The sequence below is a fragment of the Nomascus leucogenys genome, chromosome 17 (genome assembly GCF_006542625.1).
Source record: "Nomascus leucogenys isolate Asia chromosome 17, Asia_NLE_v1, whole genome shotgun sequence".
In the NCBI taxonomy this organism is placed as follows: Eukaryota; Metazoa; Chordata; class Mammalia; order Primates; family Hylobatidae; genus Nomascus; species Nomascus leucogenys.
Window position 1 is genome coordinate 80529087 of NC_044397.1, and position 17847 is coordinate 80546933.

The 17847-nt window shown below is 36.2% G+C and overlaps 1 protein-coding gene across 7 annotated transcripts in view; it reads right to left on the bottom strand.

The window, feature by feature from the left end:
- The window catches only part of MPP6 (membrane palmitoylated protein 6), a 117082-nt gene that overhangs the window by 36139 nt on the left and 63096 nt on the right, over window positions 1–17847 (bottom strand). For all 7 annotated transcript variants that reach the window (XM_030796248.1, XM_030796247.1, XM_030796253.1 and 4 more), the window contains 3 exons: window positions 14432–14584; window positions 5805–5957; window positions 4864–5091 (listed from right to left, as the gene is read on the bottom strand). In XM_030796248.1, the coding sequence (XP_030652108.1) occupies window positions 4864–5091; window positions 5805–5957; window positions 14432–14584 (534 nt within the window). The remainder of the gene's footprint in view (window positions 1–4863; window positions 5092–5804; window positions 5958–14431; window positions 14585–17847) is intronic.

Here is a 17847-nt window from a genome sequence, read left to right on the forward strand (position 1 = left end):
TGCTTATTAACATGTTTCCAGCTGTACATACATAAGAATTGCTTTGGGGAATTACTGCAGCTTGATATATGTGAATATTTAACTCTAAGAGACATCATTAAACTTTTCTCCCCAATGTGTTTATACCAATACACACTGCCACCAGCAATGTAGAAAAGATGCTGTTTATTCACAGCTATAATTTTTACCAACTTCATGGAATATCACATTATGATTTTTAATATATCTCTATATGTTTACTGAACACATGTCCCCTTTTACTTGATTTTTCTATGTAGAGTGAAACACAATTTCAAACAGTATCCCTAGAATAACCAGTTTCCCCCCATTCATTGAATCGTCTCTCCTTTCCACATTGAAAAACATTATCTCTGTCACATATCAAAGTAATAAGTATGTGTAGGTCTCTTCCTGAGCTCTCTAAAAGTCCACTGATCATGCTGTCTCTTCCTACGCCAACATCACAGTATCTTAATTCCTACATATTAATAATCAGACTCCATTCCTGCTTTTCTGATTCAAAAGTGTCTTGGCTATTCATCTTATCAAATTCCATGGAAAACCCTGTTTTGACTGGAATTCCATTAAATCTACAAGTCAATGTGGGAAAAATCAACATCTTCACAATATTGTCTTCCTGTCCATGACATGATACACCTGCTTCTTTAGATCCTCTTCATAATTCCTTTGTGTAGAGGTCTTGAATTTTTTTGGTTAGATTTATTCCTAGACATAAATGTGACATTCTCTGACTCTACTATAAATGATGTCATAGTTACATTTCTAGATGTTTGCTGATTACATACAGAAATGCAATTGAGTTTTGTGTCTTAATCTTATTTTCAGGTACCTTGGTAAACTCTATTATTTCTAATAAGTTGTAGTTTTGAGGGGTTTCTATGCAAAAACTCTTATTTGTAAATAAGAAGTTTTATTGCCTCCTTTCCAAACATTTTGCTTCTATAATTTATTTTTGTCATACTGTACTTATGGATCCTTCAAGAAAATGTTAAATAGAAGTGGTGCTAGTGAGCATCCTTCTCTAGTTTTTTTTTTTTTTTTAACTAGGGAAAGGCTTTATCTTTGTTTTAAACTATTTTCTGACTAATTAATTGCCAATAAATAACTGTATATAATCAATAATTAAAAAGTAGCAGTGTCCAAGGGCCTTGGAATTTAAAATATCATAGACTTACATTTTATCATATATAAAACAAAAATTTTAAAAGCAGCTAAAATTCTTGAAATTGTATTATTTTTTAGAAGCTGAATCAATTCAGTTTGCCTCATTGTTGGAAGCTTCGTCAAAATTCTGAACAAGATCATCACTTCCCCAATAGTAAGTGATACTTTTCCATCCAGCTTCTGCCAGTTTCCTTAAGCTTGTTGACACCAAGCTGGTTTAAGACACTGGGTGGCATTTCTGTTAGCTGCTGTGTCTCAGCATGGCTGGTAATGGTCAAAGTGTTTGCTGCTAGAGATGTCTGAACATTGGGATTGTTAATGTAGATCACCATTCCTTGGTTTGCAAACATACCTCTTTAATATCAGAGATATTGCTTACTCCTACTTTCTTTCAGGAAAACTGAAGTTTTTTTATCATCTGTTGTAACAGATAATGTTTGCTGTATCATCTGAGCACAGTTCCTTTTTACCAGTGCACAATTGTGCTTGAAATCTGGCAAGTTTTTCATGGTTTGTGAGGGCTTTTTCATCTTATAATGAAAACGAAACTGGAATTTCATGAGTGGAAATGAAACTTCGTGGGGTATTGGGGTTGGCACTAGAGGTCTCAGGCAGACCATCTGCAAGGCCAGTTTCTGACTTTAAAGGGAAAGCTTCTAACATTAGTTAATTCAGAATAATGTTTGTTCTAGTTTTTTTTTGTAATAAAATTAAGGCTTTTCCCTTCTGTTCCTAATTTACTAATCATTTTTTAAAAATCATTGAATTTTATCAAATTCTCCATTGAGGTTATTCTCTTTTCATCTGTTAATGTGCTTAGTTACATATGGATTTTCTAATATGAAACTCTCCTAGCATACCTGGGATAGTAAATCTAAACTTGGATATGTTGTATTATCTTTGTTATATACACAATCAAATCTGATTTGCTAATATTTTGTTGAGAATTTTTAATGTATATCCTTGGGTGAAACAGTCCTGTAATATATTTTCTTATATTGTTTCTAGTTGTCCAGGTCATGTTGGTTCCAAAGAATAAGAGAGAATTCCTATCAGTTGGCCTTGATAAACAAATGGAATTATGAATAGCCTCTGGGAATCTAAGCTATATGAAAGTTGAAGAACTTCAGAATTGGCTACTTCTAACTCATTCTGGCCCTCAAAATTTAAAACATAGATACTTATGTCCCATAGCAGATTCTGGACTTTTACCAAGCACCTGAAATGATTCTGATAAAGATCATCTACTGACTGGGCTTTTGAAAAACATTACCGTGGTAAGGAAGAGTTCTTGGCTTTCATTTGCTCTTGCAGCAATCCAGAGCTGAGACTAGCTCCACAGCACTACATGGTGGAGATTTTAGTGAAAGAGTTGAAGAGGCAAAATGCCCTTGCTTCCCTATAGCATCTTAGTAGGATGCCCACAGTTTGCAGATGCCCTGGTTTATGCCTATTAATCCAGCATATGAGTAATGTTCCCCTTTTCATTAAAAAAAAAAAGTCTCAATTTGGATGTTCTTTCGGAAGCCTTCATGTTATGGTTTCTTTTCTTCTTTATGGGAGGACAGGCCTCAGGCTACCTAGGGCTTACAAGACTCCTCCTCTCCTACTTGAATTCATTCCCCCAACTCTAAATGCTAAGTGAAAAGCAGAGTTTGAGAGGGTATGGAATGGGGAAAACTTATGTTTAAACCAAGGCTAAATGTCCTTGCATTTCATAGAATTCAGTTAGTTCACCAGATGCAAAATCTATGTAGGAATTTGGGCCAAAGCCCTAGTTATTAATATTATAAAATTTTATTTTGCCTGTAAAAGTCTCATAGTTATGGTGAGCTAGAATAATTCTGGAGTTTAGACCACAGAAGGAAAAGAAAATCTTCCTACTACAACTAACACATAATAATAAATAAAATACATAAATCCTAGATTTTACTCTTCCAGTGTATGCAGGTCCACGATAAGGCCTCAGGCTGTCACAAATCGAAATTTGCCAACTGAGGAATAAAGGTAGCCTGAGAGGTACTAGTGATATGAAATGTCTAAGTACTAATATCATTTATTTTTCACAATTCTTTTCCTTGAGGACAAAACTATCTTCATTTCAACCAAAGTTAATTACAAGCCTATTTTCATAAGTTCAATTTACATGCTATTATTCATGACTAAATAATCTATCCTTACCTTTGAAAGAACAGTTTAAAATAGACATTCAATGAAATGTTATTTCAAATAACTGTATGGAAATGTAAGAACTAGACTTTTAAACTCTCATTTTAACAATATGAAATATAGGCCGGGCGCGGTGGCTCACGCTTGTAATCCCAGCACTTTGGGAGGCCAAGGCGGGCGGATCACGAGGTCAGGGGATAGAGACCACGGTGAAACCTCGTGTCTACTGAAAATACAAAAAATTAGCCGGGCGTGGTGGCGGGCGCCTGTAGTCCCAGCTACTCAAGAGGCTGAGGCAGGAGAATGGCGTGAACCCGGGAGGCGGAGCTTGCAGTGAGCCGAGATTGCACCACTGCACTCCAGCCTGGGAGACAGAGCAAGACTCTGTCTCAAAAAAAAAAAACAAAAACAAAAAAAAATGAAATAAGATACACTGGCAGTATCTTATGTAAGAAAACTTATAATTTCATTCACACATCAAATAATAAATTTCTGGAATAAACCTGAACATTAGAGGTATCTACTTCTATATTACTTAGGCTTGAAAACCCTCTCTTTGGTTCCAACACTCCTAACATAATTTTCAATTCTTCCTCCGCAATTACTTTCTTTTTCTTTCTTTACGGTTCCATTTTACCACTACTGCGTCATCACCACAGCAAGTGCAGCCACTTCTTGAGCACTCACTATGTGCCAGGTGTTGCTGTGAGAGCATTACATGAATTAACTCGTTTAATCTTCATAACAATCTTTTGAGAACACAAATTTTGTCCCTAACTATATAGATGAGAAAAATGAAGCACAGAGAAGGTAAGCTGATAATTGGCAGCACGGTATTTGAACCTAAGTGGTCATCTTAATCATTCATTAGGGCTGTTGTTCACAAATCACCTCACACCTTCAAAAATCTGCCACCTGGTTGCATAATCTCATCTCTCTTCTTTTTGAATTCACTTAACATACCGAGTCTAGACAATCTCTATACTAAAACATTTTCCCGTTCAATTATCTAGTTTACCTAAAATTAGTTTTAAAATACAGATCAAATGTGTTCAAACCAGGGGTCCAAGATTTTCTTTATACCCATCCTCTTTTCTGGCCTCATCAGTCATTTCACCCATCACACAAACACTAAGCTGGAGGTGATCTGGACTGCATTTTTATCCTCTCCCAGGGCCTAATACGATGCCTGAACATAATAGCCGTCAGAAATGTTTGCCAGATTAATAATTCAAAGACTTTATGGTTCTTCTGATACCTAGCTGTAGGTTACTGTTATGCCAGGGTTCCTGGTGTTTACAAAGAAATCTTACTACTTCCTTTACAATAGTAAAATAGCACTGTTTAAAAATTCAAAAATTCACCCATGACAAAATAAGCCATTTCAGAACACTCAAATCAATTTTTTCTCTTTTCTTTAGCAAAATAGTAGCAACTGATAGTTATTTCCAACACTGTGATTAAAAACATGAAAGTATTTTTAATACTACCAAAAATTTTATTACTAACCTGTTGAGGAGTAATGGTATCTCTATAACTTGGTAAGATTTTTAGGGTGACACTTCCACTAATATTTTTCAGTAATTCTTGTAATTCCTTTGGATTATTTCCAACCTCATGGCCATTGACTTCTTTAATTATATCTCCCACATGAAGTAGACCTTGTCGATCTATCATTCCCCCATGGAGGATTCGGGCAATTACCAGATCATTATTTTCAACCCTAAATGTCACACCCTATGAGAAATAAGAAAGAGATTTCTCATTTATTAGGGAGAAATGCTTAAATATTCATGAACATATGTAAGAAAATATTCTAAAACTAGGTAAAATGAATCATTCTTACTTTTACCATGTTCTCTCCTGTCTCAATATTTCACTCCCATTAAACTGTGTACTAGTATAGTTTATTACACTAGTGGATAGGATGTATCTTACAGGCCAAATGGAAACTCAAGAGAGCAGGAAAAGGTATTTATGCATTCTGATGGACTTATTCCTGGCTTTTCCTTTTTTGCACTCACTGTTCTTATAGTCAGGATCCAGAAGCAATAATTTTACCAAGGAATAGTAAACTTCACTACTTAGTCCTAGTATGGCTTCAATTTTTAATAACAATTTCTTTTTATATTTTGATAATGTCAGTATTTCTTCAAAGGGTAGTTCATGTCTTCAAAGGGTAGGAAGAAATGTAGTAGTCATCTTCTGAAATTTTTTTGCTACCCCTTGCCATATTTCTACTTCTAGCTCAGTTTAACTTTTCATTTTGGTTTAATTTTGCAGGCTAAACCAAGTTGAGAAAGCATCAGCTGTGCCTTTATACACAGGCCAAACAAGAATACAGTTTTCATAACATTATGAAAAGGAAAAAAAATGAAACAGAGTAGTGACTGAACCACAAATTATGTCATATTTCAGATTTAATAGGGAACTGATTTATCTATACTCACCAATGGTTCCCCAGCTCTTTTGTGAATACCAAGAATACGAATGGCATCTACTGGTAATAACTGATTATTGATAGAAGAATTATTCATTTCTGGGCTTGATGGAGGTGAATCATAACACTTTGATGCCACAATATCATGGGCCTCCAACAGTGACTATAAGGAGTCAAAATATCCTGTGGTTATTTACGATATGTTGATGAAATATGTTACTAAAAGTACTTTGTTAGTTCATTATTCCAATGGAGTACTAAAAATTTCCAAGGCACATGGTATTAAATTCCCAAATATCAGGTTAATCAAATACATATATAATTTTTAAGAGATATAAAAATATATAGTTTTATTATCATCAAACATCATATTCCTTCTTTGAGATATGAAGAGATTGACAGAGTTTAGTGATGCTTTTTAAAAACTGGCAAGTTCACTGGAAACTGAACCTAGGTTTCCAGTCTGGTGCAATGAAGGTACTGGATTTTATTGCCACCACTGTCATCATATCATTCACTATTTACCATCAATCCTATTTACTAAAATATCGTAAAAATTCAAATTCAAATGACATTTTTACCTAACATTGCTAAGTTAGTAATATGATATACTTTTTATATGTACAAAATGTCTGTTAAAAGATGTCCAATAGAAAATGGATATATTAGCAACTTGTATCAGTGACAAAAAATTTTATATTACCAATAAAGGTTTTAGTTTATAAAAGGGACATTTTTTGAGGAGAAAAACCAGTCAGTAATAGTCCTGAATATAATATATTTTTTTTACCTCCTATATTTACTATGTATGTGCAATCAGCATGGGTGGTTTTGATCTAGCTTTCTAGGAATTTTTTTTTTTTTTTTTTTTTTTTTTTTTGAGACAGAGTCTCACTCTGTCAACCTAGGCTGGAGTGCAGTGGTGCGATCTCGGCTCACTGCAACCCCCACTTTCCGGGTTCAAGTGATTCTCCTGCCTCAGCCTCCCAAGTAGCTGGGACTACAGGCGCGTGCCACCATGCCTAGCTAATTTTTTGTATTTTTAGTAGAGATGGGGTTTCACCATGTTAGCCAGGATGGTCTCGATCTCCTGACCTCGTGATCCACCCACCTCGGCCTCCCAAGGAATTTCTTAATTAATACTAAAATGTTAATTTTTTTTCATCTCTTATCCTAAAAGAATAATTTTTAGGGCAGGCGCGGTGGCTCATGCCTGTAATCCCAGCAGTTGGGGAGGCCGAGGCAGGTGGATCATGTGAGGTCAGGAGTTCAAGCCCAGCCTGGCCAACATGGCAAAACTCTGTCTCTACTAAAAACACAAAAAATTAGCTGGGCATGGTGGCATGTGCCTGTAATCCCAGCTACTCGGGAGGCTGAGGCAGGAGAACTGTTTGAACCCTGGAGGCGGAGTTTGCAGTGAGCCGAGATTGCACCATTGTACTCCAGCCTGGGCAACAAGAGTGAAACTCTGCCTCAAAAAAAAAAAAAAAAAAAGAATAACTTTTACTGCAACTGTGCACATTCAACATAAAGCTAAGTTAAACATTCTTGAGGGGTTGGATAGAATTCAAGTTCAAAAACAATAAATCAAAATAGAAAGAGGCAAATATTAACAGGTTTGGGATCAAAGCAATCGGGATAATTGGTAATTTCTGGTCATTTCATAAAAGAATTTGTGAAACGCTGGAGAAAAAAATTCAATAAAACAACTCACAAATCCATATGTAAGGATTCTTCCTATAAATGCTGGAAGTTGCTAACCTGCGCTGCTTAGTTTTCCACCCTATATACTCCTTTGGCAGTTTTATTTACTCCTGTGACTTGAGCCACTACTTACGCATTGACAATTCTTAAATTTCTATCTCTAGTTCAGAACTCTCATGTGCTTCAGACTTTTATAGTAAAAATTTGCCCACAACTTGTCAAAGTCATGGCAATTTGAAAATCAAAAGTAGGGATTGTAAAGGATTAAAACATTGAATAAAAAATCCATAGACCCACAATGCTATTTAAAAAAATAGACTGAATATCCCAGAATCTACAATGAACTCAAACAAATTTACAAGAAAAAAACAAACAACCCCACCAAAAAGTGGGCAAAGGACATGAACAGACACTTCTCAAAAGAAGACATTTATGCAGCCAAAAAACACATGAAAAAATGCTCATCATCACTGGCCATCAGAGAAATGCAAATCAAAACCACAATGAGATACCATCTCACACCAGTTAGAATGGCCATCATTAAAAAGTCAGGAAACAACAGGTGCTGGAGAGGATGTGGAGAAATAGGAACACTTTTACACTGTTGGTGGGACTGCAAACTAGTTCAACCATTGTGGAAGTCAGTGTGGTGATTCCTCAGGGATCTAGAACTAGAAATACCATTTGACCCAGCCATCCCATTACTGGGTATATACCCAAAGGACTATAAATCATGCTGCTATAAAGACACATGCACACGTATGCTTATTGCAGCACTATTCACAATAGCAAAGAGTTGGAACCAACCCAAATGTCCAACAACGATAGACTGGGTTAAGAAAATGTGGCACATATACACCATGGAATACTATGCAGCCATAAAAAATGATGAGTTCATGTCCTTTGTAGGGACACGGATGAAACTGGAAACCATCATTCTCAGTAAACTATCGCAAGGACAAAAAAACCAAACACTGCATGTTCTCACTCACAGGTGGGAATTGAACAATGAGAATACGTGGACACAGGAAGGGGAACATCACACTCCGGGGACTGTTGTGGGGTGGGGGGAGGGGGGAGGGACAGCATTAGGAGATATACCTAATGCTAAATGACTAGTTAATGGGTGCAGCAAACCAACATAGCACATGGATACATATGTAACAAACCTGCACATTGTGCAAATGTACCCTAAAACTTAAATTAAAAAAAAAAATAGACTGAAAAAACTCATTTGTTACCACTTGAAACTGCAATTTTAAACAGCTCTTCACTTTGAAACTTAGTAAAAGGAAGGATCGAGTACATTTCTGCCTCTTCAGTAGGAAACGCACTAAGCAGCCCAGTTGATGAGAAGCTCTACATTATGGAAGAATACTAGCTAATAATGTAGAATAGAAAAACGTCATTTTGCAACCTTTAATGAAAATGCTGATTTACAACCCAAAAGCTAGAAGAAGATGAGAAATAACAAAAATTAGAGCTGAGCTGAAGAAAACTGAGACACAAAAAACCTTTCAAAAGATCAATGAGGCTGGGCATGATGGCTCACGCCTGTGATCCCAGGACTTTGGGAGGCCGAGGTGGGCAGATCACCTGAGGTCAGGAGTTCAAGACCAGCCTGGCCAACATAGTGAAACTCCATCTCTACTAAAAATACAAAAATTAGCTGGGTGTCATGGAACACAACTGTAGTCCCAGCTACTTGGGAGGCTGAGGCAGGAGAACTGCTTGAACCTGGGAGGTGGAGGTTGCAGAGAACCGAGATCGTGCCACTGCACTCCAGCTGGGCAACACAGTGACTCCATCTCAAAAAAAAAAAATTAATTAAATTAAAAAACAAACAAACAAAAAACGAATCCAGGAGTTGTTTTTTTGAAAAAATTAATAAAACAGACAAGCCACTAGCTAGACTAATAAAGAGGAAAAGAGAGGAGAGCCAAATAAACACAATTAGAAATGATGAAGGGCATGTTACTACTGAACCCACAGAAATAAAAACAACCATGAGAAAAGACTACAAACACTTCCATGCACACAAACCAGAAAACCTAGAAGAGATAAATTCCTAGACATATACAACCTCTGAAGACTGAGCCACGAATAAATTGATTCCCTGAATAGACCAATAACAACCTCCGAAATTGAATCAGTAATAAATAGTCTATCAACCAAAAAAAGCCTGGGAGCTGATGGATTCACAGCTGAATGCTATCAGATGTACAAATAAGAACTGGTACCATTCCTACAGAAAAGCTATTCCAAAAAACCGAGGAGGAACTCCTCCCCAACTAATTCTATGAGGCCAGCCTCATCTTTCTATCAAAACCTGACAGAAACACAACAAAAAAACCTTGACAAACATTATAAGTTTGTCAAAGTTGACAAACACTTTTAAGCGGGAGCTAAATGCTAAGAACTTATGACAAACATTAATGCCAAAATCCTCAACAAAATACCTGCAAACCAAATCAATCAGCACATCAAAAAGCTAATCCACCATGATCAAGTAGGCTTCATCCCTGGAATGCAAGGTCTGTTCAACATCTGCAAATCAATAAATGTGATTCATCACATAAACAGAACTAAAGACAAAAACTACATAATTACCTCAATAGAGCAGAAAAGGCTTCCAATAAAATTCAACAACCCTTCATGTTAAAAATTATCAATTAACTAGGTATTAAAGGAACATACCTCAAAATAATAAGAGTCATCTATGACAAACCCACAGCCAACATTATACTGAATGGGCAAAAGCTGGAAGCACTCCCCTTAAAAACCAGCACAAGACAAGGATGCCTTCTCTCACCACTTCTATTCAACATAGTATTAGAAGTCCCAGCCAGAGCAATCAGGCAAGAGAAAGAAATAAAGGGCATCCAAATAGGATGAGAGGAAGACAAACTATTTCTGTTTGCAGACGACATAATTCTGTATATAGAAAACCCCATAGTCTCAGCCCAAAAGCTCCTCCAGCTGATAACCTCAGCAGAGGATACAAAGTCCTTTTTGTATTTTGCAAGATGCAAAATAAATGTACAAAAATCACTAGCATTCATACACACCAACAACAGCCAAAGGAAGAGCCAAATCAGAAAGGCAATCCCATTCACAATTGCCACAAAAAGAATAAATTACCTAGAAACATAGCTAACCAGGGAGATGAAAGATTTCTACAATGAGAATTACAAAACACTGCTCAAAGAAATCAGAGAAGACACAAACAAATGAAGAAACATCCCATGCTCATGGATAGGAAGAACCAATATTATTTAAATGGCTACACTGCCCAAAGCAATTTACTGAGTCAATGCTATTCCTATCAAACTACCAATAACATTCTTCACAGAACTAGAAAAAACTATTTTAAAATTCATATTGAACCAAAAAAGGGCCCGAATAGCCAAGGCAATCTTAAGCAAAAAGAACAAAGCTGGGGGCATCACATTACCCAACTTCAAACAATACTACAAGGCTATAGTAACCAAAACAGCACGATATTGGTACAAAAACAGGCACATAGACCAGTGGAACAGAACAGATTGCTTAGAAATAAGGCTGCACATCTACGACGATCTGATCTTTGACAAAGCTGACGAAAACAAACAACGGGGAAAAGACTCCCTATTCAATAAATCGTGCTGGGATAACCACCTAGCCATATGCAGAAGATTGAAGCTCAGCCCCTTCTTTATACAGTACACAAAAATCAACTCGAGATGGATTAAAGACTTAAATGTAAAAACCCCAGAAGACAACCTGGGCAATACCATCCTGGCCATAGCAATGGGCAAAGATTTCACAACAAAGACATCAAAAGCAATCACAACAAAAGCCAATATTGACAAATGAGATCTAATTAAACTGAAGAGGTTCTGCACAGCAAAAGAAACTATCAACAGAGTAAAGAGCCTACAGAATGGGAGAAAATATTTGCAAACGATGCATCTGACAAATGTCTAGTATCCAGCATCTGTAAGGACCTTAAACAAATTTACAAGATCTTTGCCCATTTAAGTGGGCAAAGAACATGAACAGATACTTCTAAAAAGAAGACATACATGTGGCCAACAAGCATATGAAAAAAAGCTCAATATCACTGATCATTAGAGAAATGCAAATCAAAACCACAATGAGATACCATCTTACACCAGTCAGAATGGCTATTATTAAAAAGTCAAAAAATACCAGATGCTGGTAAGGTTGCAGAAAAAAAGGGAACACTCGTACCTTGTTGGTGGGAATGTATATTAGTTCAACCACTGTGGAAAGCACTACGGAGATTCATCAAAGAGCTAAAAGCAGAACTACCATTTGACCCAGCAATCCCATTACTGGGTATATACCCAGAGGAATATAAATCTTCCTACCATAAAGACATGCATGCAAATGTTCATTGCAGCACTATTCACAACAGCAAAGACACGAATCAACCTAAATGCCTGTCAATGACAGATTGGATAAAGAAAATGTGATATATATATATATGTACACACACACACACACACACACACACACACACACACACACACACACACCATAGAATACCAAAAAACCTTTCAAAAGATCAATGAGGCTGGGCAGCCATAAAAATGAGATGTCTTTTGTGGCAACATGGATGGAACTGGAAGCTATTATCCTTAGCAAACTAACACAGGAACAGAAAACCAAATACTGCATGTTCTCACTTATAACTGGGAGCTAAATGGTAAGAACCTATGAACACCAAGAAGGGAAAAACAGAGACTGGGGTCTACCTGAAGGGGGAGGGTGGGAGAAGGGAGAGAAACAGACAAGATAACTATTGGGTACTGGGCTTAATATCCATGTGGTAAAATAATATGTACAACAAACCCCCATTACATGTGTTTACCTATGTAACAAACCTTTACATGTACCCCTAATCCTAAAACAAAAGTTAAAAAAAAAAAAAAGAAAACACTGATTTAGGCAAGGATTATTAATTTGTGTTCATCAGTAGGTATATGGTTGATAGAGAACAGAATCTGTATAATGTTAAGATAAAAACACAATTGATTACTTCCCAGTAATCAAAGAAAGGATTAGGCCATCATCACCTTTATTTATAGCCTGGTCTTTTCAATAGGTCAGTGTCATAATCAAGGGGAAAAGGTATGGTGCAACCAGCTACCACACATGGACCTAAACTGGACACTTATATGTACAAACCACCTGTAAATAATATTGTGGTATCAAATGGAGAAGTCTGAATATGGTGTGTGTATTATAAGAGATGGAGGTTCACTGAAATAGAAAATTAGAAATCAATAACTAAAAAAAAGAGTAAAACACAGTTTGTGCAAAATCTCAAATTAGTAAAAAAATTATGTATGTACATTTGTGCATAGAAAAACATGGATGAATATGCACTAAGACAGTACAGTAGTGATCTGGGTAGAAGAAAGGCAATGTCTTCATTTTTGTATTTTTATTTGCTGGTATTCTAAAATTTTTATATGCTACACTTCATATAATGTATGTGCTTATATATTTATTAAATTATAAATATTTACTAATAATATGAAGCATTCCTGAAAACCTACATGCTTCCAATGTATCACAAACCTAAGGTGGCCAGTTCCCTTAACATAAGTATGTCCAAAACATTTTCTTCTAGTGTTCCTTACCTCATTGAACAGCCATTGTTTAAGTCGTAAATTGTTATCAACTTCCCACATCTCTCTTCTACAACTGTCATATGCAACCAATCGACTAAATCCTGTTGATTTTATTGATTAAAACTTGAAAGTCTTTAAATTTCTTACTATCCATATGTACTGCCATTATAATTTCTTGCCTTGGAACTTAATCATCTCGTTTCACAAACCTGACCTTTCCCTGGTTAATACCCAACCCATCCTCCTTTCCTATTCATTTCCCCCTCCACACCTAAAGTTTCCCACTGTCCTTATGATAAAGTCCAAATAACTCCGTATGCCTTTACAAGGACTCAATCAACTGAGACCTGCACAGGAGATGTCTCTGAGATATGTGTCCATATTTCTTTTGTACCTAAGATACTAATTTACGTCGGAACCATCTCACTATAAACCTTCATATTTTGCAGTAACATTGTTGAAGAGTCACATAAAATCTTTGGCTGAGAAAGAGCAAAAGGCTGTTACCATTCGATTTTCAGTGCTAAGATTTGCAGGGGAAAGCAGGTGACATTTACTTTATTCTATCCCAGCACCATTCTTTTTCCACTAAAATGCAGTGTCCCAGTCATAAATCAAGTTACCATATACGGCTAGATGTATTTATCGGGGATTTCCATTCTTTTCAATGAGTTAATTTTTCTAACACCTTCCCCAATACCACATTGTCTTAATTATTATACGTTTACAAGAAATCTTTCCTGCCTTTTCTCTTCTGAAATGCATTCTTCTTTGTAAAACTGATGAACTCTTTGTTGATACAGGCCATTGCTAAAATCATACTTATTTCTGTACCTGTGGAGATTATGTTATACAATAGTTTCTATACTTTCACAGCTCTCTGTGTTCCATGGTCACTGACTGCACACCAATCCTGAGAAGCAATACTAAAAAGTATTGAATAAGAAACAGAATGGGAGTGAGGAAGAAAAAAATCCATTATCATAGTGAGGAAAATGGCTCCAGCATGTGGTCTGATGGTGAATTAAGGTTGTTTTCTTTAATGGCACAAAGAAAAATCCATTGTGATGTATTTCTGTAACAGTGTACATTTATGTAGCATTATAGTTACATATGTCTGTTTATATATCCTCAGCATATGAAGACATTAAAATGCCAAGGTTGGAATTTACATACTTACCTATTACAGCCCTAAATAATCTTTGAAGAAAACATCACCTTAAACTGGAAAGTATAGGAGAATACTTTGGGAATATAGGGAACTTGAGAGTTCAGTGATAGGGAAAGTTACCTGGAAGTGAGGCTCTTTGAGTATACCAACCAGTTCTGCCACATTTTCATCCACATTTATTAGAGGAGTGATGTCTTCAAGAATTTCATTGACTAATTCCAAGTTATTGTCACTGACAGCTTCTAGTTTGGAATCTTCTAGCCTCTCATGAGCCTGAAAAAATAACAGTATATTAAAGTAGTAATACTTATTTGTTTTGCACCAGACCATGGTTTATTTCTTTTTCATAAAGTTTTAAAATATATTACTTGGAGGTTTAATTCATGTAAACCAAATTTAATATTTCAACCAGAGGCAATATACAGATTTTACAGTAAGTATATCATGCAATATAATAAATCTTGGCCTCTAGTTCTATTCTGAAAGTCATGAAAAACTCATTTTTATAACTAAACCATGAAAAAACTGGACAAGTCAGCTTTACAAAACCTATTATTACAGTCCCTTACCACCAAGAGAATTTCCTAATGACTTCCTAGGGTCCAGGCTCAAACTCTAGATGTTATTGTTACATTTTATTAAAATAGATGATTAAGCATAATAAAAACAAGGAACAGGAATGTAATAATTATATGTTAATATTTTTTAAAACGATAAAAACAATTTTGGAAACCCCAGAATCTGGAAGCTCCTATCTTCCAATGTTGAAAATCAGTGGAAAAAAAAGTCAATTTAGAGCAAGTGGCCCTTAAACTGGATTTTTTTTTTTTTTTTTTTTTTTTTGAGACAGAGTCTCGCTCTGTCACCCAGGCTGGAGTGCACTGGTGCAATCTCGGCTCACTGCAAGCTCCGCCTCCCGGGTTCACGCCATTCTCCTGCCTCAGTCTCTCCGAGTAGCTGGGACTACAGGCGCCCGCCACCTTAAACTGGATTTTAATTTAATCAGGGAAATGATCATCTCCTGTCTTTATAAGTAAAGTTTTTTTCTTAATCTCACAATCTTTTTTACAGAAAACAGACCATCAACCACACTGTCACAGAAAGTAATTCTTTTTTTTTTTTTTTTGAGATGGAGTCTCACACTGTTGCCCAGGCTGGAGTGCAGTGGCGTGACCTCGGCTCACTGCAAGCTCCACCTCCCGGGTTCACGCCATTCTCCTGCCTCAGCCTACCAAGTAGCCGGGACTACAGGTACCCGCCACCACGCCTGGCTAATTTTTTGTATTTTTAGTAGAGACAGGGTTTCACCGTGTTAGCCAGGATGGTCTCGATCTCCTGATCTCGTGATCTGCCTGCCTCACCCCACCAAGTACTGGGATTATAGGCATGAGCCACCTTGCCCGGCCGAAAGTAAGTAATTCTAATCATCCTTTCATAGTAGGAGTAAAGCCGAGTGTTAAGTTCAAACTGAGAACGAACACTAAGCAGGCTCCAACTTTTAAGCATTCCTTGCTTTTCTGATAAATGGTTGCTATATAATTTTGAAGACAGGAAAACCATAATTATTAAAATTTAATTCATAAATAAAACCATGTAAGATGGCAAATCTTATATTTTAAGATCCATTTCAAGGATTGCTGAAGAAAAATCCACATTTCAAGTGGTAACAGTATCAACTAAACTTTTTCAGATACCTAAACTATAATACTTAAGATGTTATTTTTACCATATACAGTGGATCCTTCAGAGTCCAAATAAAACATTCTAATTTTTAAAAGACAATTTTTCTTGTTTAAATCTATTTTTTTCTAGGTAATTCACAGGAGTAAAATAAGTTCTTAAGTGGAAAAGAAAGCTATATATTAAGCAAGATTTTAAAGAAAGACCTTAAAAGAAGAAATTCTAAAAGTCATATGAAATACCGAGAAAGAAAAAACTTACTAAACAAAAAGAAAAATATCAAAAGACCAAAACTAATTTAAATAGAGGAAGAAGTTTTATAAGATTTAGATTAAAAAAATTAAACTATGGTGGCTCATGTCTGTAATCCCAGCACTTTGGAAGGCCAAGATGGGTGGATCACTTGAGCTCAGCAGTTCGAGACCAGCCTGCCCAACATGGTGAAACCCCATCTCTACTAAGAACGCAAAAATTAGGCAGGTGTGGCGGATGCCTGTAATCCCAGCTACTCAAGAGGCTGAGGCAGGAGAATTGCTTGAACCCAGGAGGCGGAGGTTGCAGTGAGCCGAGATCATGCCACTGCACTCCAGCCGGGGTGACAGAGACTCTGTCTCAAAAAAAAAAAAAAAAAAAAAAAAAAAATTAGACTAGAAAATGCCACAAAAAATGAAAACCAGTAAATTTGTAATTTTCTGAACATATAATACAAGCCAGATAAGGATGAGAAGATGAGGACACTCAATATTTATCATAAAAAGACTATCACCATTGGGAAAAATAAAACCAGAAAATAATCTACAGAATTAGTTAACTTTTATGAAATAAGCTATAATTGCCAATTGTTTAGACAGAAATATTTGCTGGAATAAACTGCCGCTACCTGATTTAGCATCTTTAACCTTGTAATACTCCAATTCTTTTAACGTAGTATAAAAAGAAAGCTTCGAAGAAAAAAAAAAGGAAGGAAAGAACCTTAACATCTATTGAAGGGCTTTTTTTCTGCGTTGGATACTATATTCTAAGTAGTGTGTGTGTGCGCATGTGTATTCAGCAAAGGTAGGTATATTATACTCATACTACGGACGAAGAAACTGACGCCAAAAAAGGTGAAGTGATATGCGTGAGTTCACATTACTGGTGAATGGCAGAGTCAGGTAGTCTAATACCAAGACTTGAACTCTTATCTACTAAAGCTTACTTTACTTCATCTTTATATAGAGAGCCACTCGAACATTAATTGCAGTTAATTATTCAATCCAATAAATGATGCCTTATTCTCATTCACTTAAATGTATGACATACATCTCAGTCAGTCTAATTTAGTTGTTGCTGATTAGCATGGCTCTTCCAGTCTAGATGTGTTAATTCCATTACACCGCATCTATCCTCATAGTTATTTTATACTTCTATCGTTCAGAATACCACTCGTCCCTAGACTTTCACTCCTTTGCTCTAAGTAAGAGCTATAAAGACTATTTATTTCTTCAGGAAAATGTTATATGATCAGCAACAGTACTTTAGACAACAGTAGTCCTTGGTTTAATTCAGGACTTTAGGAGAAGTAAAGGAACAGAAATGATCAATGACTTGAAAACTCCATTCCTTAGTATGTGTATTAACCTAATGCTTCCAAATTGGGTGAGGAGAAGTAGGAATGTAGAAAGACTAATGGCAAGGGGTTGGGGGTCGGGGGAGAGTCATGTGAGAAGGCAGAATCATGTTAGAAAAAGAACCCAAAAAGACCTGAAGATTTTTTCATATCAGCCTCACAGTTTGGTTCTATGGAAGAAGGGAATCTCACTAGAAAATACAGAAATTGAAGCGCGAAAAAAAGGTTTTTTAGAAACTGCAGCTGT